The sequence below is a fragment of the Solenopsis invicta genome, chromosome 4 (assembly GCF_016802725.1).
Source record: "Solenopsis invicta isolate M01_SB chromosome 4, UNIL_Sinv_3.0, whole genome shotgun sequence".
NCBI classification, from domain to species: domain Eukaryota; kingdom Metazoa; phylum Arthropoda; class Insecta; order Hymenoptera; family Formicidae; genus Solenopsis; species Solenopsis invicta.
Window position 1 is genome coordinate 19,512,910 of NC_052667.1, and position 16,928 is coordinate 19,529,837.

At 35.5% G+C, this 16,928-nt stretch overlaps 2 protein-coding genes and 1 long non-coding RNA gene across 4 annotated transcripts in view; 1 reads left to right on the plus strand and 2 right to left on the minus strand.

The window, feature by feature from the left end:
* Positions 1 to 16,928, minus strand: part of LOC105202616 (rap1 GTPase-activating protein 1) — a 288,123-nt gene that overhangs the window by 244,124 nt on the left and 27,071 nt on the right. Inside the window, exon 1 of one of the 2 annotated variants that reach the window (XM_026138113.2) lies at positions 1,497 to 1,870. The exons of the other annotated variant lie outside the window; for it this stretch is intronic. Coding sequence (XP_025993898.1) covers positions 1,497 to 1,756 — 260 coding nt within the window. The 5' untranslated portion in view covers positions 1,757 to 1,870. Of the gene's footprint in view, positions 1 to 1,496; positions 1,871 to 16,928 lie in introns of those variants that run through there. 2 annotated transcript variants of the gene reach the window in all.
* LOC120357492 lies at positions 6,435 to 8,360 on the plus strand. Its single transcript, XM_039447984.1, has 2 exons — positions 6,435 to 6,588; positions 7,977 to 8,360. Exon 2 carries the CDS (start codon positions 7,977 to 7,979, stop codon positions 8,343 to 8,345), a length of 369 nt encoding a protein of 122 aa, XP_039303918.1. The 5' UTR covers positions 6,435 to 6,588; the 3' UTR covers positions 8,346 to 8,360.
* Positions 7,769 to 8,320, minus strand: LOC120357493. The gene is made up of 2 exons (XR_005574500.1): positions 8,188 to 8,320; positions 7,769 to 8,061 (listed from the first exon to the last, which is right to left on the minus strand). It is a non-coding gene; the product is annotated as an uncharacterized LOC120357493 (long non-coding RNA).

Below are 16,928 nucleotides of genomic sequence, written 5' to 3' on the forward strand. Positions count from 1 at the left end.
TGGTCAATTCTCTCCCCGTTCGGACCGATTTCTAGTATTGTGGACAAAGGCTTAAGAGAGAATTTGTGTTTATAAAGCATAGAATCACAACGCATATTCATGCCGATACATTTAAGCCGCAAACCAATTCGCGCTCGAACTGCTATTGGCTTCATTCTTGTTTATGCCTAATGAATAATAAAGATAGAATAATGCCAATGTGCTTAGATCAATAGGGACTGCGGCTTTAGTGTGACAAACATCGCAACTCCTAAACCTCTAAGCTTTAATACTTAATAACTCGCTTCGCAGAGCAGACCATCGCGTTTTTTCTTTCAGATTTTTTTTAGCGTGAAAACGCGTTAAATGAGTACCTTTTTATGAAGATTTGAAGTAAGATCATTATTCCTAAATAAATATCGATGAGTGATCTCCAATAAATATCTGAATATAGAGAAAATGTTATCCCTTTCGATAAGTTCCTCCTTCTGAAACTTCGCAATAACGAATGAAACACGTAAAATTTTTTAGTCGCAAATTTTTCTTTTAATCTTATCTCGGAGAAGAATTGTTACAGTTTTTTTATACTTATTTACATTTTTAAAACTTTTCTCGTGGTTTTCATGCAGTGTATAATCTCGGAACATTATAATAGTCAAGCCAAGTTTGACAAGTTAATTAGTAAGTTGCCAAGCCAGAATAGCTGACTTTATTATTTAATGTTGCTAAATTTTATTAAGAGTATAATTTAATTTTTACAACAATATAACTCTTCTTTTAAAGAAGTAATGCAAATATTTATTAATATAATATTATATATAAAATAATATTTTAGACACATAATACGAGTACATATGCTTTTAATGCCGATAAATAAATGATCCACAAATGCAAATTTTGCGTTTGGTATTAAAATTAAGAGAGCTTCTATGCGTAATTTTGTAAATAAAGATAGATAGTAATTTACTTTAAAAATGAATAATGAACTAAAAATTAAACATGATAGTTTAGAAACTATCCCTAATTTAATAACAATTATTTTATTATCTTACATTTTATAAAAAAAAATGCAGATGGTTATTTGAAAATTTCAAAGAAGTGTTATCATACGTCCTTAATCAATTGTTAAAAAATTTAGTCAACAACTTTTCTTCAATGTACGTACGTCATACGCAATGTTGATCGTGGCGAATGAAAATTTCATTCATTCATACAAAACATATTTACTCGGCCTTCACGGGAATAGTAATGCCGGAAGCGTTCGGCTCAAATCGAGATAGCACAACACATTAATAAACCATAATGACGATCTCGTAATAGCGAGGCTTTCTAATAGCGATGTTATCTCCGGCGCTCGCTTCAGATCGGATTTCGAATTACGCTCCAATTATTTCAAGTGTGGCGGAATGGAAACCGCCGTAAGGCCCCGACAACAGTGACGTGAAAAAAAAAAACCGGGGCAACGGGGAGACAGAAAAGCGAAAAGGGGCAAAAGGTAACGAGGTTAAACACCCTACCTGTGGATCGTAACGCTCCGGGGCTCTGGGGAGGCCGCCGCGCGGCCGCGGCAGTCGGCCAGGGGTGCGGGGGTCTTGAAGAGGTCGCCGAATGACAGGTGATGGCTGTAATCGCGGCAGGCCCAGGTGTATCCCCCGCGCTCGTAATTACCTTCCTTTGCAATTAAACGTTGTCGTCTATCGGTGGCACCGCCGCCGTCGGCCGTAGCACCACCGCCACCACCACCCTCGGACAGATGACGGGTCAAGGGTCGCCGCATGTCTCATTCGATACGCGCGACCGACTGGCTCGGACTGAACTCGACTCTTCGCAGGACCGGCGCGAAAGTCTACCGTCGCCGTCGCCGTCGCCGCCGCGATTCACGCTACCCGGGCGTCGCGATGGAACATATCCAACGACCGCTCGTCTGCTTTCGCGTGCGCGCGCGTATGCGTGCGCACGCGCGAACACGAATTCTCGCGAAGACTCGTGTTTCAACGTGCCGCGAATCCGTAGAGCGCCTTTGCGCCTCTTTCCACAATACTAGGAAAAAAACCGTGTAAACGTGATACCGGGCGCCGAGAGAGAATGCGTACGTGCGCGCGTGACCGACCGTCCCACATGCACTCCGTTTGACAGCCCACATTAGCCATACTCGGTTAACGTTCGACTACTGCCTCCCCACGGCGCCACTTACTCCGGCACGCGTCTACATGGCAGATAAGGCAGGTCGCATAACGCGCCACAGTGAACTGATATTCGTGGTCGATGATTCAGAAATGATTATCAGGGTGCCGTCACATGGGGCGTAACTTGCGTAGCGTAATTTGCGTATTCTAGTAACTTCTAAAATACGTTATGTCATTTTAAAAGCCTTCTTTCACATGAAGCGTATTTCGCGGAATTTCAAGAAATGCGTATCTAATGCAACCAATTGCTGATTAGAGTTTCTCTTGTACTCTCCAAGGTCCGTGGATTGGCGGTGGAGGGGAAGGAAGGTCGTTGCATCCACTTCAACGATGTGGAACGAAAATGGCGGCGGCCATACTTTTACTGCACACTCGCTCACTCACACAACTAATAGCTGTAGTACCTTACTATCTACGTACATACACTAACACTGACTCGCTGTCTCGAAAATGGCGGCTATGCAACGACCTTCCTTCCCCTCCAACGCCAATCCATGGACCTTGGTACTCTCTAACAAAAATTTACTAAACAAATTTACGATTGGTTTTTGTAATTTACGCGTCTCGGAAAGTACGCCTCATGTGGAACTGATACTCTGCACACTAGTATGTGTGAATTATCTATGTACGAATCTAACCTGTGCGGGCATACATTTCTGTTACTTGTAATTTTTTAAAATTTATGTATTTAAAACAAAATAAATATATGTTAGGCATTTAAGAAAAAAAAAGCATTTTACATGCAAGAAATTCAAGCAACACGGACATATCTATTAATGTACAACTATAACCTTAAAATTTTGTGTCAACATATTGCAAGAAGGTTGGATATGACAGAATGTTATTACAGAATAGCTATTATAAATAATAAATTTGATATAAAACTGTTTCTTAATTTCTATCTTTCAATTTTGTTCTGCTTATTTAAGTAATACATGTGTTACCCATACATGTATTACTATATGTACACAGCGTTTCTTACGCAGGAAATTGGATTCGACGTAACGATAATAACGTAAAAAGCGTAAAGTAACTAGGCGGAAGCTAATGTTCTAGTAAAACAATATCATTGGTCGGCGCAAATTACGCTTACAAGCATCTATACGATTTTATCCCAAAAATTTCCTATTTTAAATGTATATACATTTCGTAATCATTAGAAATACATTGATTACATTTATATAAAGTTTTCTAACACACATATACGTATTAAAAATAAAAAAAATTAAAAAATTATAAATATTATTAAAGAGAAACGTAATACTCCCTCTGTTCAAAAATACGGTATACATTTGGACTTTTTAACTGTCTGAAAATATGATATACATTTATAAATTCAATGATTTTATTTATAAAATAATTACAAATTGTTCAATAGTACGAAGTTATACAAAGAATAATAACATATAAAAGTATTTTACTTTAACAATGATATGGCTGACACAATAGCTTCTATGTAACATGATAATTGATGGTAATCATCCCTCGCCTTCCTTATATTGTAACAATTTTTGTATGATACCATTACGTTGATTAAGTGTTAACGGCTTTGATTTCAAACTTCTTCCACGCACTTGATCAAAATTTGCCATTTTGTAACCACAGCGGGTGTTATTTAGATTTGTCTAAAATACGCAGTTGTTTATCTGTCAATGACTGCGTTCAGCAGACTCAACATGTTGAGATATTCTTCTAGATCATCCAATCAGACTTTTAGATTTAGAAGAATACACCAATAACAGCAAGCGCTCACTAAACTGTTGAGTCTGCTGAACGCAGCCAATTACTTTTGACGTTTATCAACTATTTTAGCACCATCTATTTATTTGTATTTTATCACTTATTTACATATAAAAAGAAAAAAAGATTTAAATATTAGGTGTAGTTAAAAGAAATCTATTATGGATATCGTTGAATCCGACCATCATGTAAGCACTGTTTTAATTGCCTAAGAGCTAAACATACACAAAAAACCGTTTGGAACCACTTAAATAAGGCTGGATACAAAAAGAAGCTCGGTGCCACACAAATTAACGCAAAAAAACCTCATGGACCGAATTTCCATCTGCGAATCGCTACTGAATCGTAACAAAATTTAATCGATTTAGTACATCAAACTGTGACGGAAGATTGTCGATTGACTGTTAAGGATACTGCTCAAGCTTGTGGGATATCATCTGAACGGGTGCACAAGATTTTACATCAAGAATTGGATATGAGAAAATTATTCGCGCGCTGGGTGCCGCGCTTGTTGACGATCGACCAAAAGCACATACGGATGGACGGACGGAATCCGATAGTGCACGGTGCGATAACCCACCAACCAATCATCTTGACTTATCTAACCCAACCAACGGAAAAACTCTAGGCATCGGCCGCTGTGAGTGGTGGTGGGCTATCGGTCCCGTGCGCTATCGGGATCGGCCCCGGATGGACATGTGGCGCGAGTGTCTTAGCCTGTATCAAAAAATTCAGCGAAATTTTTGCGGCAAATGATAACCGTCGATAAAACCTGGGTACACTACCATACGCCTGAGACCAAACAACAGTCAAAGCAGTGGATTGCGGTGGGGAAACCAATTCCGAAGAAGACAAAGGTTGTTCTCTCTGCAAGAAAAATGATGGCAACTGTTTTTGGGATAGTCGTGGAATAATTCTTATCGATTATCTTGCAAAGGGTGAAACAATCAACGGCGAGTACACTACGGTGCATTACTGGATAAATTGAAGGCCATAATTAAGAAAAAACGTCTGCATTTGAAGAAAAAAATCCTGTTTCACCAGGATAACACTCGAGTTCACACGTCCATGATCGCAATGTCAAAATTGAACGAATTGAAGTTTGAATTGTTTCCGCATCCACCCTATTCGCCAGATCTAGCTTCCAGCGATTGTTTCCTGTTTCCAAATTTAAAAAAATATAAATCAAATGCTGAGGTGGAAAACGCTATAAACCAATATTTTTCAGGTTTAGACAATCAATTTTTTTCTGACGGTTTAAAAGTATGGGAGAAACGTTGGACCAAATGTATTGAGTTACATGGAGACTACGTCAAGAAATAAATTTTGTTTTGCTTTGAAATATGTGTTTTTCTTAAAAAGGCCGGAAACGTTTCAAATAACCCTCGTATACACTTAATCTGCTTAGAAATTGTAAAAAAATAAAATAATTTAGTTTTTTAAGTGAGGAGGAATATTATGTATGCTTCTTAAAGCATTAAAATTACTAATAGCGTTTTCGACTGCAGTGGGTTTTAACCCAGGTTTGTCGCCATTTGCCAGAATTGTTCAATTAGAAACACTAAAATATACTACTGGAACGCGCATGGGCGTCAAATGGCGATCCAACAAAAAGGGTCCTAAGTAGAGTCCTATATAAAGAGAGAAGCGACAACCCCCACCACAACCTTCAGTATCCAATTGAGTCCTCCACTGCCATTTTGGGACCGCTTTAACGTCATCAAACACCATTCGTATCATTCTGTAAACAGCTGTGGTCACAATAAGACTACTGGTTTAGCCAATCAAGTATCAATCAGATTACCAATCAGAGCTTCGGACATCAATGTCGCTTCTCTCTTTATACTCTTTAGCAAGGTCCGTGGATTGGCGTTGGAGGGGAAGGAAGGTCGTTGCATAGCCGCCATTTTCGAGACAGCGAGTCAGTGTTAGTGTATGTACGTAGATAGTAAGGTACTACAGCTATTAGTTGTGTGAGTGAGCGAGTGTGCAGTAAAAGTATGGCCGCCGCCATTTTCGTTCCACATCGTTGAAGTGGATGCAACGACCTTCCTTCCCCTCCAACGCCAATCCACGGACCTTGCTCTTTAGGACTCTAGTCCTAAGAGAGATCCTTGTTCCTTTCTAGTACAATATGACCAAAAGTTTTATCGTACAGTCAGGATCTCAAGTATATAGATTTCACTGAATTCTATAACTCTATACCTTAGAACATGTAGACATGAGGTCTGTTCGAGTTGCTTGAAATCCCCAAAAATTTTTGCACTCGAGATGAGATAAATATATATTCGACCGTAAGAAAGACAGAGACGACAAAGAAATTAATTCAAAAAGGGCAGCAACACGAACAGGCCTAGTGAAGCAGAATAGCAGACTAAAATGTGTCGAAGGAAGTGAGAAAAAAAATCATAGTTGCCTCCCAAGCAACATTAGTGGCTATTCGTCGACTGTAAGTCGACTTTTTTCAGTCAACTATTTGCCGACTATTGCAGTCGACTTGATGCTGACTATTGCAGTCAGCTATTGCAATCCTGCAGTCTATAACCTATATATTCCTTGTTCTTATTATTCTTATTCCATTCCGGTGAGTGTGAACAAGTGTAAATTTCGTAAATATTTTTATTATTTAGTGCGTAGACAAAAAACAGAAGTGTATAGCGTTCGCGAATAATCCAACTGCAAGGTAAGCGAATATTAATTATTAATATCAAATAATATAATTACATAAAGAATTTATATTGTTTTTTTCAACTTAGGTGTGGTTCAACAAAATATTTGTTTAATTCTGATTTATTCTGCAGTACAATCGCCTATATAAACAAATATACCAATTTGAAAATTGTTATTTGTTATGTAATTATTTATAGGTTAATGTTAATAATGGTCCTCGCATGTGATAATAATTTTTGGTTATGTTTGTTGGCTGCTCGATGTCGTTCCTTCCAATTATAACATTGCTCCTTTGTTCCCTTTTGCACATTCAATTTTAACAATATTGTTATATATGCATTATAGAAAATCCTTTTTTACTCGTAAATTGATATAGGCTTGATGTTAGCTGAACAAGCAGTTTTTGTGTTAGGATGAAGACATAAGGAATATAAAGTTATAAAAATTAAACATGCACTTATTAGATCTTCATTATTATTGAAAAACATACATAGTTAACTTAAAAAACAATAATATAAAAACATAAAAGTAGATAGAATATTAAATATACATATGTAAACATACTTAATATTATCTACAGAAGAATCTTTATATGCATTTCTGTAAAAATTATATATTTATTTCGAGCTTTATACTTGTGTCCTCATTAGCTCTTCTGTATATTTATAAATCACATGGAAAAGCAATTAGCATAGATTTAAGATACAGTAATCAGCCAATCGTGTCTTGAATTAGAAATTTTAATGATGTAGAGTCCACTTTAAAAGGCAATAAGAAAAAAAAAACACATAATTTGCATGTATAATTATAAATTGTATATTGTTATTATTTACTAAAAGCTGTTCGGTTTTGTATATACATATATTTTATATTTTATTATATTTTTTTTTAATTTTGTATAAGTTCTTTTTTTTAAATTACAGCACCAGTCAAAAATATGAGAACACTTGTGAAAATATTCCCTAATAAATCAATAGCTTAGCATGTAATTATCATACAGAAATTAATAAAAAATTAATTTGAAAAGGAGATTCTGAGCTTTTAAGTCACCGAGCTTGTGCTGCTATATCTATTTGTCTTTGAACTCCATTCAATTTATTAACGTTATCTTTATATTTTTTTCTTTTTTTATTTCAACCAGCTTCCTGTTTTCATTACATTGATTAAGATGAAAATTGTAAAAGGCTGATGGCTAGAGTATATGTATTATTGTTTAATAAAGATCTTTTACAAGAACATAAAAAGATACAGAATCATAACATATTAATAGCTTTAAAATATAAAACGTCTATCATGTTACAGTTCAATAAAATTTATGATAAGCTACAAATTACGTAAATGTCATAAGCCGAACGTCTATCCTATACTCAATCATAGTGTATAAATCAATTGTTACTACAGATGCCAAAGGCTTTTCAAGAGTTATCCAGACGGCAAAAAAATCGCCGTCTTTGTGCATACGCGAGAGAAGACAGTACTGACACATCTGAAAATAAAAATTTGGACATTATTAACGCCAATGAAGAATGCAATTTGACAAAATCATATGAAGAGCTCTCAGTAGTACCTGATGATGAGACTATTCATGATGTTAACGATTACAATATATTACCTGAGGAGAAATGGATTGATGAGGAGGATGATTACATTTGTATTGTAGAAACTGTTATGAAGAATAGCGAGGCGACTATCAGCGAGATAGAATTATTGATGCAAGATTGGCTGCGACGAGCTGGTGACCGATTGCGTTTGTTATTTGCACAAAAATAAATATATTTTATATATAATTACATTTATTGTTTTTTCTTTTAGTTTTTTAGTTTTTTTTTCTACATCCATATCTAGATATATTATATATTTCCACCAAATATCTATTTTCATTATGCAATATACTTTAATTCTATTTATATTGTTACACATAATTACACAGTTAATATAAATTAATAATAACAAATTTCACTTTTGCCCAATATTTTTCCCATTTTCACATATGTGACTTACAAAAACGGTTTTTTACATTGGTAAAGTTTAATGACAAATCTGCGAGTATTGCTTACTACAAAAAATCGCTTAAACTATATATGTATGTATGTGTGACAATAAAATAAAATATTGCAAATACAATGAAAATAGAATACAATTTTTAAAAAGCATATCCTTATGTCGATTACCAGTCAATTTGAAGTCAACTTTTAGTCAATTTTATGTCGGCTGTAATTATTCTGAATTTTTATTGAATATATTGACATCCCAGCTAAAACACAAAATGTTGAAGTTATCAAATCGTAAACTAATAAAAAAATAATTATTTTACTATTTGGTAACGTTTACATTGTGTTTTAGTTGAGATGCCAATATATTCAATGAAAATTCAATAATAATTACAATCGATGTGAAATTGACTAAAAGCTGACTTCAAGTCGACTATTAAAGTCAGCAATTAAAGTTGACTGACAGTCGGCAAGAAACAGTCGACTAAAAATCGACTACACTGGTTGTCTAAAAGCCGGCAATTATCGGGACATTTGTCGACTATTAGTCGACTATAAGCCGGCAATTAGTCAAAACTTACAGTCGACTGTAAGCTTTTTCTGCCGGTTTATAGTCGACTAACAGTCGACTCAATGTTGCTTGGGCTCTCTCTTGTAACTGCTCAAAAATGTGTATGCGCGCCAATTTGATGTAGATATATGTAGATACTTTTGTCTTTTTTACCATATAAAATGCAATATAAGCCCATTGTTTAACTTTTGACAGTTCGCAAAAAAGTACGTTTAACAACTTTAGAACTTTAAAAAATCCTAACCTATTTTCATTGATAAAACCGGCCAAGCAAACGTAAGCCACACATGCGCACTGTTGAGCAGTTACTCACAAGAGAGAGAGGCAACTATAATTCTTTTTCTCATTTCTCTGGACATATTTTTCTTTCAAGAACAATAGGCATTCTCCTTCTATGTCTATATGTTCTAATTAGTAATAAGCTCTATACATACTGGAAAGAGTCGTAAAGGAAAAAAAGCGATCAGAGAGAGAGGATTACGTTATGTTGGTTGTCTTTTTCTGTCGTGAGCCTCTTTTCTTAGCGGTACACCCAAGGACTTTGATTCTGTCCATGGAAAAATTTTCCAAACTGAGAAGTCGCTATCTTTTTACATACTTACAGTTCATGATTAACGTAACGACCAAAGCTCTAGTCGTTTCATTAACCATGAACTGCGAGTATGTAGAAAATGGTGACTTCTCAGTTTGGAAAATTTCCCCATGGACAGAATCAAAGTCCTTGGGTGTACAAGCATCGTCAAAAGTAGAGTCCTATATAAAGAGAGAAGCGACATTGATGTCCGAAGCTCTGATTGGTAATCTGATTGATACTTAATTGGCTAAGCGAGCAGCCATATTGTGACCACAGCTGTTTGCAGAATGATACGAATGGTGTTTGATGACATTAGAGCGGTCCTAAAATGGCGGTGGAGGACTCAATTGGATACTGAAGGTTGTGGTGGGGGTTCGATGTCGCTTCTCTCTTTATATAGGACTCTAGTCAAAAGTATGCTGGGTGTTTACGATAACTAATCGGATCTCGGATTGGATTGAACAATGGTACTCAACGTAAGTATAGAAAATTTCCCTAGGCTAATCGGATTGACGATTGCTGTCTCAAATGTAATCCGATTGATGACGAAAGCGTGGGTGGAGACCGAGAAGCATGCTTGAAAAGTAAGTCTCTTTATTTTTTTAAATAATAACACATAAAATCAAAGATTAAGTTAAAAAGAATGATTTGAATTTAGATTTATTGTAATTTTTTTTGTCTAAACACTGGATTTCGTTTAAATTTCTGTTTGTAAAAATTAATTAATCTATTCTAAAGTTTGTGGTTATATCGGAAACAAATCAAAATTAATAAAACAATTATTAATTATTAGGTACATATTAAAGCATATAATATTTCAAGCATATCATATAGAATTCCTGTTTATTATAAACTTAGTAAACATAACTTTGAAATTATTCAACTACATTATACATTAATCAATATTAATTTATATGTTAAAAATCAATAATGTTTCTAAAAATGTTCTATTTATTCTTTTCCAAATCGTAAATAAACTTCAATTCCATGAATAAATAAAAATTACTGGAAAATGGATTTATATGAAGAGGGCATTATTGAACAATATCAATTTGTGCTAACTTAAAATTTGTAAAATCTACTTTTCTTTATTAGTTGTTTATTAGAGAGTAATAATATAAAAATGTAATATACGCATCATATATGCATACAATTATTTTAATTTTATTTATGTATATTCCGTTCTTATATTATTACTCTCTAATGAACAACTAACAAAGAATAGCAGATTTTACAAATTTTAAGTTAGCACAAATTGATAATGTTCAATAATGCCCTTTTCATGTCAATCCATTTTCCAGTAATTTTTATTTATTCTTGGAGTTGAAGTTTATTTACGATCTGGAAAAGAATAAAAAAAACATTTTCAGATACATTATTGATTTTTAACATATAAATTAATATTGATTAATGTATAATGTAGTTGAATAATTTCAAAGTTATTTTTACTGAGTTTATAATAAACAGGAATTCTATATGATATGCTTGAAATATTATATGCTTTAATATGTACCTAATAATTAATAATTGTTTTATTAATTTTGATTTGTTTCCGATATAACCACAAACTTTAGAATAGACTAATTAATTTTTACAAACAGAAATTTAAACGAAATCCAGTGTTTAGACAAAAAAATTACAAGAAATCTAAATTCAAATCATTCTTTTTAATTTTATCTTTGATTTTTTGTGTTATTATTTAAAAAAATAAAGAGACTTTTCAAGCATGCTTCTCGGTCTCCACGCTTTCGTCATCAATCGGATTACAATTGAGACAGCAATCGTCAATCCGATTACCCTAGGGAAATTTTCTATACCTACGTTGAGTACCATTATTCAATCCAATCCGAGATCCGATTAGTTATCGTAAAAAGTATGCTGACTGAGACCATAGAGTTAGGAAACTATAGACCGAGCGTAAAATCGAGAAATCGGTCAGAGAAAAAGTTACTAAAAAACTCGAATCGTAGACACAAGCAACTCGGATGAAAATCTCAAATAGAAACCTCGAACAAAAAATATATCCCGTCCTATTTTTTCGTACTAGTTACTAAATTCAATTAGGAAGGTTCCGATAGCGCGCAGTATTATTGCACACAAGCCACTCACAACCACTCATAGCGCTTGAACAGAAGAATATCACTAGGTATCAGCCGCTGTGATTGGCTGTGTGCAATAGTACTGTGCGCTATCGGAACCTTCCCACGTTGGACATCAAAAATTGTAATTTTTATAACCTCTATCACAATAAAATATAAAAAGATATAAAATTCAATAGCTAACTCGAGCTAACCTCACAAACTTGACTATAGCGCTATATAGAGGCATCAAAGTACGACTATTTCTATTCGAGAACTTGGATTGAGAACTTGGATTGAGAACTTGGACCAATTTCTAGCATCGTGTATACAAAAACCTGCCGCAGATGATACGTTTTTTCTTACGGGATTGCTTACGTGCTCCCTTTGTCTATATAAATATGGACTGCTAGTACCCCCCACTTTTCCTATGTTTTCGTGTAAGAAAGATCTGCAACGCTTCCATCTCCTAAGTGGCAAAAATGTGAAACAAAAAAGCAAAACAGCAATAGTAGAAGATCAAAAAAGAAAGAGACGGAATACAATATATCGCTTTGAATTTATACGTTCACTCCAAAATATGCGATTATATTTCTGTACAATAAGAATTAATTTTACTAAATTAAAAGGAAATAAATATAAAGTATACACATTTTATTATTAGAGACATATTTTAAAAAATTATATAATTAATATATATATATATATATATAATAATAATAAAACATATAAAACAAAAAATGGAAAGTAAGTAATTAAAAATAAAAACAAATAAGTGATGTCATATAAATAAAAAGAAACCTCATTAGAGAACCGTTATTTTCGGGTAATAAAGTGTACAGTATAAATTATTGCCCGCTGAAAATAACAGTTTTAATTAAATAATGTCTTACGAAGTCTTTGTATTTATTCAACGTAATTATTTTACCTTCATAAGCTAATTTAACGTTCAAATAATAAGTAATAATTAATTTTGCTATGGCAGCATCTACAAACTCACTTAATTTTATTCTTAAGACATTCAACAGTTTTCATAACAGATTGCAATTCACTATTGAGTTAGAACAGGACCGTAGCCTAAGTTTTTTGGACCTTTCATTAAAAATACATGACAATACAATCATTATTGATTGGTACCACAAAAGAACTTTTTCTGGTCGCTATTTATCGTTTTTTTCTCACCACCCTATTTGCCATAAAATTGGAACAATTTATAGTATGGTGGACAGAGCGCTAATGCTTTCTCACCCCATTTTCCAACAAAAAAACTTAGAACTAATTATCGGATTATTTCAAAAAAACGGATACCCTCTGGAATTCATTTTCAAACACATTGGAACAAGAATAAAAAATTTATTCAATATAAAACTGGCACCCACCATCATAAAAGACAAAAATGAACAAGACCAAAAAAAAGAAGACGAGAACACAAAAAAATTCATGGTCGTTCCGTACATTCGAAACATTTCTGAAAGAACAACATCTCTGTTAGACAAAAATACATTTACAGTTGGCTACAGATGCATAAATAAAATCAACAATTTCATAAAAGTACATAAAGACAAAATGGAGAGGGACTGCAGTAGCAATGTCGTTTATAAGATTTTTTGTAATGACTGCGATGCCACATATGTGGGACAAACGAAGAGGCAACTGAGGACTAGAACAAAAGAGCATATCAATAATATAAAACTTGATCCTTCAAAACACTCAGTCATAACAAACCATAGAATATTTTTTGACCATTCCTTCAATTGAAAGGAAATAAAAATTCTTGACACTGAAGAAAATTACCAAAAAAGATTAATTTCCGAAATGATAGATATAAAACAACAAACAAACGGATTAAACTCATAGAATGAAACAGATCTCCTTCATGATTCTTATTTTTGTTTACCCGACTCGCTTAAAGATAATACGAAGATACGTTACTGCCTTCTGCTTTAACGGTTCTGCCTCACTTGTGCTCCGTCTGTCTCAACAACAAGACCGCTGACGATGGCGAACGTTTATAAAGTTACCGTCAAAATACTTTTCCAAGTAAGTTACTTTATTTTACCTACGGAAAAAAAATTCTCGACTTATATAAAACAATAAACTCCATCGTCATATAGAGAACAAACGCGGCAAACACTACGTTTGAAAAATAACTTGCATATGGAGCCGCGAGTAATTTTTCATCATGTTGTGAGTTCCCATCATGCAAGAGAGGGGAAAAAAGTCAGTACTGCTGAGAAGATTCAACACTTGGACATACATACACACACACACACACAAACATCAGATGCATGATTGCCCGTTCGCCATCTGAAAGAGTCACAGACGGTATGCGATACACGATGTTTTTCAAAAAAAGAGAATGTAGGGAAAATTGTAATCTTCAGATAATTGAAACAAATTAAACTTTTAATTATTATATACAGGGTGATTCAGAATAACCCGTTGTCTTTCAAGGAACGTATTCTTAGTCGAATTTTAAGACGATGTTTCCTTTGCCAAAAATTTGTCAGACGCTTAGATTTTGAAATATTAGCCAATTAAGTTAGTGTATCACGGGTCGAATATAGATGGTATGCAGGGGCGGCGCACTCACCGTTACGTGCGGGTGTGTCGTGAGGTGCCTGTTGCGCTCAGCTGATACAACACACAAGTCTTTCTCCCCCCCCCTCTCTCTCTCTCTCTCTCTCTCTCTTTCTCTCTCTGTCACATCACAATGCTAGCTTTAACTTAAAAATGTAATTAATTTTCTTCTTAATTTTAATGATTTTAATAAGAGAAGTGCCAGGAAATTCTTTGTACAGTCGAAGAATCGAACAAAGAATTGCACGAAATCTACAAAAGAGAGAGAGAGAGAGAAAGAGAGAGTGAGAGGAGAGAAAGACTTGTGTGTTGTATCAGCTGAGCGCAACAGGCACCTCACGACACACCCGCGCGTAACGGTGAGTGCGCCGCTCCTGCGTACCATCTGTATTCGACCCGTGATACGCTAACTTAATCGGTTAATATTTCAAAATCTAAGCGTCTGACAAATTTTTGGCAAAGGAAAAATCGTCTTAGAATTCGACCAGGAATACGTTCCTTGAAAGACAACGGGTTATTCTGAATCACCCTGTATACTTTATAGGCTGATAAAGGCTAAGTAAAGCCGAAACGTCGTCCCTATTTAATTGTACTACTTAACTAATTATATTATTGTAAACTAAAATTGCTTATTTAATTGTGCTCGTTAAAATTGACCGTTTCTAATATTATACTTTTTGTTTATTCAAAACACGAGCGGTTCCCTAAGAATTTTATTATATAATTAATTTTATTATTACATATTTATGATTTTCTAATATTTCTAGATGTTTAAAAAATGTAAGATTAGATAAATTATTTACTAACTTTGACACACATATTAAAGATCGCCTTTGTCGCGGTTGAGGTTGTCAGGATGTTTTAAGATTTCCAGACCTTCCCGATATTTTCTGGCGACAAAGGCCTTCAAGTAAATCTTATTTGGCATACCGTTCTCCCGGGTTTTTTAATTGACCGGCTGGTCAATCAAAACGCTCCGATTGGCTGACCCAGTCAAACTCCCCATCCCAACCTCCACCGGGCGCAACGGGGATATATAAGGACTACCACAACCGAAGGGAGCTCAATATCGGAGCTCTCAGCCCTGATGATGCAAGCTGCAATGTTTGCGAAACGTCGGCAAAGTGCCCAACACGCACGTGGCATCTATCCGGAAACCTTCTCGGTTAACAATAGCAATGGCCACGAAAGCCTCAAGACTGGAATAATTACTATTTTATAGGTGTCAATTTTTGGATATTGCACAAATGTTTATTACTGTCGCGTATAAAAGCCACACACCACACCATATGTTATTTTATACTGGAAATCGTCGCTTAGGAGATGGGGGCGCTGTAGATGTTTCTTACAGCCTAAAAGAGCCAACTAGCAGTCCATATTTATATAGTCAAAGCGTGCTCCGGGAGGGTCCCAGATGCGCACGGACCCAACCGGACAACACCAATTACGTAATCTAATCTAACCCAACCAACGGAAATACTCTAGGCATTAGCCGCTATAATTGGTGGTTGTTAAAATAGCTCTCACATTTATTTCCTTTATCTTACTAACCAGGCGCATTTTGTAATTCGCGGTAGTTATACATCGACAGACTGATCTATGATCGGTAGTATGCCCGTACGGCGGCGCTTCGGTTCTGCGCAACCAGGAAAGGCGCTGAATGTCTCTCCCCCTTCTTTTCTTACTCTCTTGCGTGCGTTCACGCTAGCGTCACTTTCGTTGTATGTATATCCAACCGAAAGGTACATTATAATAAAACAGTGTTCAAGATACAAAGAAGGCGTTAGATCCATTCACCGCATCCACCTTGTCCAACAGGTTATGGGCCCAGGCGACGCAATCGGTGAATATCAGTATCTATAAACGAGAGAGTCAGCAAATCTAACCGATTCGAGAGCCGAGGCGCAGCAACGCCATCGTCCTTTCGCACGACACTGCACACGTGATCGAAGAATTTTTTTTTACGCTCTCAGAAGCCTTCCAGTGATCTTTTCTATAAACGACACTTTGTGTGAATCCTCTTTATTACAATGGCAGACAGTACAATCGATCTGAAAAACATAACCAAATTCGACGGTACAAATTTCCAATTATGGAAATTCCAAATGAAGATCGTCCTCACGGCAAGCGGCTTGATGGACATCGCAGATGGAACGACCCCAAAACCCGAGCCTGCGACAGACAATTACGCAGCATGGAATACAAAGAATGCCAAGGCCATGTGCATTCTATCATCGGCGGTAGAATATTCGCAGCTCGAATATTTAGTCACGTGCGAGGACGCCGCCGAAATGTGGGCTAAACTCAGTTCCATCCACGAGCAAAAAAGTGCCACGAACAAGTTAACGCTAATGACAAAATTCCACGAATACAAGATGGCATCGGCCGACTCTGTCGCACAGCACGTTGCCAAAATAGAAAATATGGCTAGACAATTAAAGGACGTCGGTGAGGAACTATCCGAAGTCATGATTATGGCAAAAATTCTCGGCACCCTCCCACAAAAATTCAGTCCGTTGATAACCGCCTGGGATAGCGTCAGTCAGCCTAATCAAACCA